The sequence below is a fragment of the Balaenoptera musculus genome, chromosome 4, assembly GCF_009873245.2.
Source record: "Balaenoptera musculus isolate JJ_BM4_2016_0621 chromosome 4, mBalMus1.pri.v3, whole genome shotgun sequence".
NCBI classification, from domain to species: domain Eukaryota; kingdom Metazoa; phylum Chordata; class Mammalia; order Artiodactyla; family Balaenopteridae; genus Balaenoptera; species Balaenoptera musculus.
The window spans coordinates 49,023,360-49,035,360 of NC_045788.1; the positions used below are offsets into that span (position 1 = coordinate 49,023,360).

Here is a 12,001-nt window from a genome sequence, read left to right on the forward strand (position 1 = left end):
ATTCCCAGAGACTAGGCGGGGGCTGGAATTTTACTAGGGGTCAGGTCTGTTTTCTGGCGTATTCTGATAAGGGCCTGGGACCATCCTTGCCATCCCCAGCTGTTGCCACCCAGACCACACCAGACCACACCAGGTCAGAGTAGTTGGCTACTCCAGGGCCAGACTAAGACCAGCCTGGCTTCTGGGGAACGGGAGTGAGCCAAGAGATGCAGGTCTGTTCAACCTGTCACGTTCTTTTCTATAGATGTTTATGTCTGCTGTTTTGGGGACAGCATTTCTAAGTTGGCCATAGTCCCAAAGGATGAATTCACAAATACAGCATAGCTTAGCTACAAAAACTCTGGGTTAGTCTACAGGGAGGGCAAGGGAGAAGCAGCACTGCTGCAGGATACGCCTTCTGGGCGACTGATCATGCCAGACAAACACCGCCGATTTCACTGGAAAACAGTCCCCCTATGACACTTCAGAAGAAACATGGCTGGAATGACACAGGACATGGCACTAGTTGAGTTTGTGATTGTGCATTCCTTAAGGAATGGGGTGACACTTTTTAAAAGTTTATATTTCTACATGTCAAATGTTTTACATTTAAAATCGAATATAATGTGATGGGTTACGTCCCAATAGTGATTTTGTGAAAAGTCTAAAAGTGGGGTATAAAGTTCACCCACTGTGAGATGACTAATGAGAGGCCAACTCTTCTAAGTGCTTAGGAGAATTTGGGGTATTTGCTGAGTCATCTTAAGGCCTGCAAGCCACACAAGTTACTAAGAGTTTACAAGAAATTTTTTAGATGTTTTTATGTCTTTTTTGATGTGTGAATAATATATTTGAGGGTTCACAGGAATCAAACCAAATAATGCCATTTCAAGATAATATTGATTGTTTAACACAGATGTGATTCAAATCAGTATAAAGGAAAATGAAGGTTTCACAGGTACCTGGCGGTCTCTTAAAATGCAAACACTAATGCAAATGTTGAAACGGATTTACCTTATCATTTCTTTCACATAGAAACTTTAACCTTTGAGCTCGCTTATGCATAAATACTCCATCCAAATGTCCTGTTTCCACTGACCGGATCTCAATAGCTTTCTCGCCCCAGCCCATTATCTGATTGGAATGAATGTAGGCTGTCAAAAGGAATTTCCAAAACTGCATTAAAAACATTAGATGGGCAATAACTCACAGCATCTGTTCACATCTTAACCACAAAAATGACAAACGACTTGAGATAAACAGACAAAGCAAGTCTTACAAGTGTTATTCACAGACTTTTTTTTTGTGGAATCAAATGGTTGTTTCACATTTCTTGACTTTCGTTTCATTTGGGGGGTGTAACTGCTGAAGGAGATAAGGAATGGTTAACCTACCCACAGACGTGGGCATTTCTCCCCATTGGAGCACCACATCCTTAGTTATCCGGCCGTAGGTGTTTACATACACCCCCTCATCCTCATAGCAAACAAGCATTTCCATTCCATCTGTTTTAGGCAAGATGACAATGGCATGAGGAGTGATATTGCCCTGAATCTAGAAGACAAAGAAAGGCCAGGCATTATTCTTTTAAAAAATAAGACAGTATCTTAGCTATTACTCTCTAAGAATTGCACAAAAAAAAAAAATTTTTTTTTTCTTTTCCCTTTTCCATTTACATTCTAGAGACTGACGTTTTGTTTTGCTTAATTTAACCACCGACCTGTCAAATACCTTGGTAAATACAAACTTAGGCACTAGGTTGAGAATCCAATTTACCTGTTCTAAAAGCAACAACTACAACTATGGAGCACCTGCCCTGTGCCAAGCGTGGGCCCTTTCCATGTATAACTTCTGGCCTTTAGAACAGCTCCCTATGCTAGATATTTCTGTCTACAGATGAAGCAACTGCATCTCAGAGGGCTTATGTAATTTGACCAAAGCTGCACTAGTATGTGGTGGTAGAATTGGGATTTGAGCACATTGCCGTGGACATTGAAAATCTCGTGTTTTCTATCCACTTCCAAAAAAGATGAGGAGAATGCAATCCAGTTGGATCTAATGGAAACAGCCCAAATGGGGCCAAAAGGTGGGACCAAAACAGGCTATGAACAGTCAATACAGTTGTTTATCTGGGTGCCTAAATAAGTCCCTTACATACGAACCTTCAAGGTGCGAACTTTCCAAGGTGCAAACGTGTGTTCGCATGTCCAATCTTCACGTGCCTGGTGTACATTGTGACGTGCGTGCATCCTCTACAAGTGGTTGTGCTTTTGTGTACTTTACTTTTACAGTACTGTGTAGAGTACAGTAGTACAGTATTGTTATATCAAGCCCAGGATGTCCGGAAGCAAGCGTAAAAGCAGCAGTGATGTAGCTGGTACTGCTAAGAAGTGCCAGCTGTTGTACTGTACTACTGTACTTTTCAAGGTACTGTACTGTAAGATTAAAAATGTTTTCTTTATTTTTTGTGTTTGTTTTTTATGTATTATTTGTGTGAAAAGTATCATAAACCTATTACAGTACAGTACTATATAGCTGATTGTGTTAGTTGGGTACCTAGGCTAACTTCGTTGGACTTATGAACAAACTAAACTTACGAACTTGCTCTCGGAATGGAACTCGTTCTTATGTAGGGGACTTACTGTAGTCCAAATTAATGGCTTGTTGAGAAAAAATTTAAAAATTACCGTTCACTAAAAAAAAAAATCATACTATTCAGATAAGTGTAGATTGACTTGTTCTGGGAAAAGAGACATGGTGTTGCTGTGATGCCCTGGTTGAGAATGTCATGGCCGTCCGGTAGGTACATGGTGGACAGGAATGAGGGGATGGAGGATGATCGTGGGGACAGCCCAGTCCCCTCACCAAGAGCACGGGCTGTGAGTCCTGTGTGCACATACACACACGAGAAAAGCTGTAACGTAACAACCAATGACGTGTGTGTGTCGTGCACCAAAACAACTTTTTTCAATTGTTGTGCTCCTTTGGAGTAAAGTCTTTAAAGTCTCAAAATACCAAACAGCAACAGATTAGGTCTCAGACTTTGCTGACGAATAATTTCTACTGTATGTTAGCCTTGAGACTACATACATTAGAGGAAACACAATTTACAGTGCACTCATCCTACTACATGAAACCATGGGCGGCACGTCCCTTAAAAGTCATGTTTTAGGCAATGTGTCAGTATAGTAATATTAATAGTACAATTTGCAGGGCCCTGTGCCAACTACTTTAGATGTATGACCTCACTTAATGCTGACGATAACCCTATGTGATAGATCATCTTAGCCCCATTTTACAGATGTGAAAGCTGAGGGTTGGACAGGCTGCCTAACGTGTCCACTATTGCAAAGCGAATACATGCAAGAGCCAGAGCATGTGCTCCAGGGTGTCTGATTCCGCCACGTGACACTGCCCTCCACTTGAAGAGAGGAACAATAGCAGAAAAAGGATCCCTGGACTTCTCCCACATAAAGTGAAGCAATCTCCTTCAAAAACTAAAAATAGAAGCTCATCTACTATAGTCTTGCTTAAAAAACAGAATCTATGCCCTTGAATGAAAAACACTGTATGTATTTTAATGTAAAATCCAATGAGACAACATGTCCAGTAAATGGCAAATAACTGCTATTACGTGTTACTCAATTTTAAGCAGCCATAAAAATCAGTTAAATTTACATGTTTTATGTCTTAAAAGCCTCATCTATTTAGTGAAGACCAAAAGTCCATCTGCTTTACTGATTAGTAGAAGTTAGCATGACCTCCACTAAAAATGTACAAAAACAAATCTATACACACAGGTTGTGGAACAGAGAGTCTTGACAGTCTGCTTCCAGGAACTTACATGAGATGGTATGTAGATATCATAAGAGTTTCCTGAATCAACATCAATTACATGGAAACCAGTGTGTGAACCAAAAATAACCTTTAATCTTTGACCTTCTTCTACTGTGAGATCAACAAGCAGTGGCTTGTGCTGGAGATCTGCAAAAGACTTTAAAAATCACCCCATGAGTACCCACATCATTCAAAGACGTTATCTTAATAAATTTTTCCTTTAGCCATTTCCCGTGGAAGTTAATGTCTGACTTTCTTAAATTGGAAAGCTAGGAAATCTTTCTTTCAGTTTCAGGGCTATTCATATTCTGACTCTGGGAGGAAGAGTCTAGCATCCATTTGCTCCCCTTTTTCTACCCCTTGTGCTCCAGGGCAGAGAAGCTGGTTGACAGTTGTCAGTTTTGATAGTGTCATCATATATTAAAAGCTTGGTGTCTGGGTGCTGCTGTTCTTCCCTGTTTATTTCTGGCCTTTTCCCCAAGAAGAAGGTCCAGTCACCTCTCTGGTGCCTCTCCTTCCCAAGGGACAGCCAGGCCCAGGCATGGCTACTACCTTTTCAGAGACAGACTGTGTGGGCAGGCGGGCCAGCCCTGTGCTAAGCCTGTTCAGGGTTAACAGGTGTGCTCTGGTTCTGACTCTCCTGGGTGAGTGAGTACACATCAGGCTGGCGCTTTCTCTAAACTTAATGTTGAGATCTGAGACTTGGGTTTGGGCGATAGAGGACGGTGGGGATGATTCATTTCAAGACTCACGGCTTACGTTGGCTAGCTGGGTTTAAAAGGAAAAGAAAAAAAGAGCTCCAGCCACGTTTATCAAAGTTCTGTGTGTGAGACTCCGGAGTCTAAGCCCCAACTAACTGTCAAGTGTTCCTCTGTTTTCCTTTGCCATTATTTAATCCACACTCTACCTGTATTGGCCTTGAAGTCTGGGCGAGAGTCTGTGAAACCACAAGTGCCTCGGCTATCATGCCACCATCACCTAACAGACCCTTCCCTCCTTCTCTTTTGCTAACATCGTTCTCACATATGGGAGGTTCGAGCCTCGTCTCCTTGTCCCACAGGAGGGCTCGACCCCCTGCCGGCTCCAGTCTTTCCTCTTCGAGTCCTTGCCTTTGCTCTTCCCTCTTTCTAGGCTGGCCATGGTTTGCTCAACAAAGCATTTTGCAGTCAATCCTGCACTTTGGCTAGTGCACTGATGACAGTAACTTCAGAACCGGAACGGGAACGGGATCTCGATTGAAAAGCTTTTGTGAAGAGAGATTTTGGCAGGACAGCAGCACCACTGTAGCTTTCAGGAGTCATCCCTGAAGTGTTATTACTAACTTAATGCATTCCAAACATTTCTCTCCATAAAAGCGGGGTTAACGAGTGGGGCCCATTTCGCATCTTCCTGAGCACATCACAAATGAACTCCTTGCCCTGCTAAAGGAACAAGACAGAAGCCAGGGGTGATTCAGCCCTGAAGAGGGCTTTGTAATGTTCCCAAGGCAGCTTCTGCCCTCACGTGGCATATGTGGCAACAGAAAATACATAAAGGGTCAAAGAAAGATAATAGTCATAAAGGTGGGGAGAAAAAGTCAGGGCCAAGGAGATATAAAGAAAGAGAGAGATGTAGGCAGAGGGTAAGAATGAACAGAAGGTAAATTCACACTGGCTATGGGTAGACTGTGCAGCTCTGAAAACATCAGGGTGCCTGTAAGTACTGGTCCTTCTGGCATTTGGGGGTCAGCTTTCATGATCTGGAGTCAACGGGACCAGCATTTCCCCATCCTACTTCTGTTGAATCTCATGAGTTATCAAGCCAACCACAGTGGGTACAGACTTAGACAAGATAAAAAATGAAACAGCAATGAAAATTGAAGGAGGCAGAGAAACTAGGCCATTTCCATTCAGTATTCATTTCAGAGAAGTCCAACAGCAATGGGGATATATGAGCATCAAGTGAGTTTTAGCGACTTTTCCCCAAAAGGCTTACGAGGATTACAAGATTTAGAGACTCAGTTCAAGCTTGAGATTCAGTGCTGCTTGCTGTCGGTCTGCCTTTTTCAGACGAAATATCAAGAGAGTGCCCTAGTTAGGTGGGTGTATAATAAATCTCATTGCCTAATATCATAATGACTGCTTTGCCTGGTAACCATTCCACACTAAGTGCCACTTAGAGATGATGATGTATAGACCTGAAATGGAGGAGGGCGGACCCAAATTTTAATGTGACTAATTAACAGTATTTACTAATACCTAGTCTTTACTTTTAGAATAACAAATAAGAGCTCCTACACTTTTAAAAGAGGTTTATTATATACAGAAAAATTGGTACTAGTGTATGTGTAAGTTAACCACTGTTAACTGATGGGAACCTAAACTATATAAAAAAACAAGCCCTTGTTAGGTAATCACATGCCTGCTTACCTTAAATGCCATGAACTTATGATATGGTTTAGGAGCCCAAGCATATATCTCCACAGCATTCTTTAAGGCAATCACCAAGAATTTGATCCTTTCATATTTGACTGTAATAGAAAAATTATGAATTAAAATAGTTCATTAATTTATTCAAGTTTTTGTATTAATGAATGTGTAAACCACTATATATATATATATATATACATATATATATATATATATATATATATACACACACATATCTATCATCCTGATTGAGGGTAATGCTCTGGTGTGGGATGTTCTCATAGATACAGATTTAACTTCCTTTAAGGTACTTGGTTTACAGGATACCTGGGGCCTTTTGCTTCATACTGAAGGCTCTTTCCTTCATCTAAAGATGTAACTAGCTTAGGATTGCCTCTAAGCACTAGGTCTAGATGTGAATTATTTATTGTAAGAAGAATCTGTATAAAAATCCTCCATGTCTCCTTGCCTGGCTTTTATGTTCACCCACATGTAAGCAGCTGAGAGCTGGTATGGCAAGATGGTAGAAAAATCAACAAATGGGTAGAGACATAATGGCTGCCGTTCGCTTACTATTCAAATTTGGATTCCAGTTATTAGGAATTCAAAAAGGACCAGTGCCCTTAACATGAGATCCCAGAGAGATCCCTCTCCCTTCCTGCTATGTGAGGTTATAGGAAAAAGACCACTGTCTATGACCCAGGAAGCAGGCCCTCACCAGATACTGAATCTGCCACCACTTTGATCTTGGCTCTTCCCAGCCTCTAGAGCTGTGAGAAATAAATTCATGTTGTTTATAAGCCACCCAGTCTGTGGTATTCTGTTATAGCAGCTTGAACAGACTAAGACAGTACACATGGCAGTCTTTTTATTTATAAAATGTTTGAACAAACAGAATATTCTGTGTCCTAAAGAATTTAGCCCAGGATAACTGACCAAATTCTTGTTCTCTGAGCTCTTCTTCTGTAGCATGCCTCTCCTGTTTACTATTCTGTCTTTAATATACTTTCAAATACTTCTTCAGCGATTTATTTCCATATTTCTAAATGACGTGCTGATAATGTTATTTACAACTTTTTTCAGCTGTAGATATTACCTACTGACTCTGGAGAATGGAAAGGGTTTAGTCTCTTACAGCAATCTCCTCTCTCTAGATCTCTCGCTCTCAAACGTACACATCTCTTCCTCCCCACACCTCCAATATAGTTATACTTACAAGTTTTGGTTAAGTCAATATCCTGTGTTTAAATCATTATTGTTCATAGATGAGGCATGTAGTATACCATTATTATAATTCCTTTCTTGCTTTCCTAAATTTTTTTCACCTCCTTATTTTCTATGTATCTATCTCTAAGCACACAGAAACTTTCTGTTAGTGCTGTCAGTACAGTCAAATATGGCAGGTAATCTATTAGTAACATTTTATTTTTCTTGTAGGTACCTCTTCCTGAACCCTCCATTGTCCCACTTTGCCTGGACTAATTTCTTTCTCCTTCTCCGTCTCTCTCTCTATATATATACACATCCTTGTTCTGTTTCTCTGGAGAGCCCTGGCTAATACAGATGGGTTATAAAATACTAAGTGAAAAAAATTTTTCCTTTAGAACTTTGAAAGCCTTGCTCCATTGTCTTTTTTCTTTTTTCTTGGCTGCGCTGCACAGCATGTGGGATTTTAGTTCCCTGACCAGGGATCAAACCCTCGCTGCCTGCAGTGGGAGCATGGAGTTTTAACCACTGGACTGCCAGGGAAGTCCCCTCCATTGTCTTCTAACCTTCTAGCACTGCTGTAAGTCCCAGGCCACCTAATTCTGTGTCTATTACATGTAAACTGTTTATTTATTTACTTATAATTTGAAAGCTTTAAGAGCCTTTTCATTTCCTGGGTACTGAAATATCATGTTGCTATGTCTTCTTGTGAGTCTTTTTTCATTCACTATACTAGGTACTCAGTGAATCTTTTTAATTTGAGATTTTGAGGTCTTAATTCTAGAAACTTTTCTTGTATTCTTTCTTTGATGCTTTCTTCTCCTTCCATTTCTTAATCTTTTTCCTAAAACTCATGTAACTTACATTTTGACCCACTTGGACTAAAACTTTAATTTTCTTACCTATTCTCTCTTTTTTCTTTTCTTTTCATTCTACTTCTAGGACATTTCTCATCTTTGTCTTCCGACCCTTCTACTGCATTTTTTATTCCTGCCAATATATTTTAATTTCCAAAATTTTTTTCTTGGTCCCTGAATGACATTCTCCAACCCTGTTCCATCTTTTTTAAAAAAAATAACACCTATTCTTCTTTTATGGAAACAGTATTTCTAATCTCTCTGAAGTTATTATATTGATAGTTTCTTTTAAAAATTTTTTGTTCCATTCCTCATTATCCTTGTTTCCTCTAAAGTCCCTTCTTTCTGTTTAAGTTTCCTTCCCATTAGTGGATTTTCCCACTGTCTGCTCTAGTAGGCTTATCGACTGATGGGTTTCACTTTTAAGGTGGTTCGATAGCATGCTCTTTTCATGGCATTTCAAATATTAGTACCTCAACATCTATTCTTGCTGGCCATTTAGTTTCTCCAAAGACCATCTTTCAATCTCTTGCTTGGGAGTATAAGCATGGCTGGCAACATCTGGGGTGCTAAACAGGGGAAGGGTGTGTGTGTGTGTGTGTGTGTATTAGTGTGTCCTTATAATTCAATATTCCCCATCAACAGATTGGCTGTGCCCACCTTTCATCTTCTGCTGCTGTCAGGGAGGGTGGCTGCCTGACTGGGTTCTGGAGGATTTGCTGTTCATCAGTTTTCCAACAATCCTCCCATTTTCAATCCCACCCTCCACCTCCACCTCAGATACACCTGGGGCCTCAGGTCCTGGGCCTTTCTGGGTTCTGTTGAGTGACTGGATTGATTTTGATGACATTCCACACAGCAGACTTAGAATTCAGCATTTCCTGGTCAGCTAGTTCTGTTCCTAGTCATCTAACAATTCTTGTTCAATTTTGTTGACATCTCTTATCTGTTTTCTCTTCTCCTGGTCCCTTTGTCCTTGTAGGTTTACAGCACTTTTATTCCTTCATGGTTATTTTAATGGGTCTTTGGGAGTGAGTTCAAACTGGAGCCTAAGACTTTATTCTGAATGCATTCTTTGAACTTCATCAATCTGACTTTTTGGGGAAATAATGCAAGTATATTTAAGGTTCCAGCAGTGTCTTAAACTGGTCACAAATGCATCATCAATATCTGATGGAAAAAAACTACATGAAACTTAACTGAATAACTTGGATTGAGCAAACAATTCCATGTCTTGAGACTTACCAACTTTGTAATGTATACAGCCTTCCAAGTCCCCAACAGTGATCCAGCCTTGTTTCTTTTCTACTTCTGGGTCATTGTGTAATATTCTGTTTCTTAACCATGAAAGATAGTAAACTCGTAGCTTATTCTTCTTTCCTGTTGAAGTAACAGAACTTTAATTTCAAGGCCCTGAGACAGGTTTTTCTCTCAATCCTTCCCCATCTCCATTTTATTTATGTTTATTTACACTTGTGTGTGTGTCTGTGTATGTGTGAAGGCACAATAACCAGTGTCTCCAGCATCATCAAAGTATTGTCTCTGCCAGAACTTACGATCAAAACAGGTCCAAGTGTTTTGGGCAAATAACCATTGCATAATTTGTCTTTACCTTCTGGCGCTTTCTTATTTGAGCAAGGTGCTCTTATTCTCTCCTCCCAGAGCAAAGGGCAGTGTCTGCTCAGTAAGACCTAATTCTGTAACGGAATGGTTGATCAGTGTTCCAAAACATTCCAGATCTAATTACATGAAGGAGTTCTGACAACTGGACATTTCAGCACACTCAGGTGTGACTACCTTTCCCTCACCTTCTACCCAACAGCATACATTAATGCAGAGCCCCCCATACTCGCCTCCTCTATTACTTTAAAGGTAACAGCTGGTAGTAGTTTCATTTTACCAAACAGAAAAAGGAATTTCTTAAGGAGATATGAGAAACAAGTTCAATGACAGCAATCAGGGCTCAGAAAATAACCCTTGGACATGTTTACAGTGCTGAGATCCCTGAAAGGAGTGTCAAACAAAAATAAGAACAGAGAAAAAGATGTGTACTTGGAAAAAAACACAAAAGTTCCCTTTGGTAAATGATGGGAAAGAGATCATGGAGTAAAGAATTCTTAGTAATGGTAAGGAAACATCTTAAAAACATTGAGGAGTTTTAAATTGAGGAGCAAAATTTAATATATTGAGATTATCTGAGTACCAGATAAGAAGATGTCCCTTGGGGTGGCTTTTCCTAAGTGATCAGTAATTTAAGCCTGTGGGTTATACTTCTTGGGTACTTATTTTCCTTTGAGTTCTCTTAGGTGTCAAAAAATGTTTCATATTTTGCAGCTGTGATATATACCAGAAGAAAAGAATTCATTAAAGCATTGCACACTGGATTTGACAGGAGAGTACATTTATAACCTAAATTAAGGGAACCACGTGCAGTTACTATTCCTTTTTATAACCAAAAGTCTTGAATATGAATTGATTTCTATAGCTAGGATGGGCAGGAGGGCTGGTGCTTTCTCCTCTCTGTACTAACACAGATCCGAGGGCAGTTCAAGAAAATTTGGCTCCTGTTTTCATTTTCTTCTTTCCCTACCTATGCACCTCATGACAAAAGGAAATGGTTGCACTTTTAAAAATGGGATGTGTCACTAACAACATAATGAAGTCTGAACATGAATTTTCTGATATCATTTCCACTTTTGGTAGGTGACTGGCAGATGTACGGTTTTAAATTTGATTTGGGAGTGTTGCAATCAAGAACGCATTACCCAGAATAAAGGAGTACGCTGAATTAAACTCAAATGATAATACAAGAAGAATTTACTTGGCGAACCCTTATTTGGGGAGGATAAAAAGAGATGAAACTGAGCATTCAATGGACAGGTAAAAGAGGAAATTGTAGCATCAAATGAGGGCATTTTCTCAAAACAGAAGTACAGCTGAAGAGTTAAACTTTATTCAAGGTTCAACCCAAGAGAAGCCCTATGTTTCTCTTTGCAAAACAATGGCTGGTTCTCAAACTTGGCTGCACAGTGGAGACACCTCAAGAGCCATGAAAGCTTCTGAGACCTGGGCCACACTCCCAGATTCTGACCCGCTAGTCTGGGGTGCATCCTGGAGTTTTCACATCTCCTCAGGTGGTTCTAATGTGCAGGGGTACTGTCGGTTTCATACTGGATGGGATGGGAGGGGAAAAGGGGGGTATTATTTATTAAACTCCTTCAAACACCATCCAAAAGAAAAAACTTTCAAGAACATAGACTCCTTCAGGTTACATTTTTAACTTGTCAGTAGTAAGGCCTTCACTTTTGTCTCTCTTTTTTTTTTTTAAGCTCTTTTTGGGAACTGGAAAGCTGCAGAGGGTGGCAATGATTCCTACCTTCCAATCTCCTTGCAGACTAATCACCCAATGGGCCAGCTGCACTTGCTAAAATGTCAGTGAACTATAAACTAAAGCAGTTCTTATAAGAAAAGAGACCAGAGAAGTTTCTGCTTGCAAAATTTCTCACTCCCAGAAGCCTACATTTATTTTTTTATTTTTTAGAATTTTATTTTTTATACAGCAGGTTCTTATTAGTTATCTATTTTATACATATTAGTGTATATATGTCAATATCAATCTCCCACTTCATCCAGAAGCCTACATTTTTATATTCTCCACCTGAGAGTAGATGGCAATGACCGGAGTGCAGACGTCTTAAAAGGATCCTTGCTGAG

At 40.0% G+C, this 12,001-nt stretch overlaps 1 protein-coding gene across 4 annotated transcripts in view; it reads right to left on the reverse strand.

The window, feature by feature from the left end:
• Positions 1-12,001, reverse strand: part of TNIK (TRAF2 and NCK interacting kinase) — a 407,791-nt gene that overhangs the window by 2,967 nt on the left and 392,823 nt on the right. For all 4 annotated transcript variants that reach the window (XM_036850972.1, XM_036850970.1, XM_036850971.1 and 1 more), the window contains 5 exons: positions 9,533-9,667; positions 6,225-6,325; positions 3,824-3,973; positions 1,374-1,533; positions 994-1,133 (listed from right to left, as the gene is read on the reverse strand). In XM_036850972.1, the coding sequence (XP_036706867.1) occupies positions 994-1,133; positions 1,374-1,533; positions 3,824-3,973; positions 6,225-6,325; positions 9,533-9,667 (686 nt within the window). The remainder of the gene's footprint in view (positions 1-993; positions 1,134-1,373; positions 1,534-3,823; positions 3,974-6,224; positions 6,326-9,532; positions 9,668-12,001) is intronic.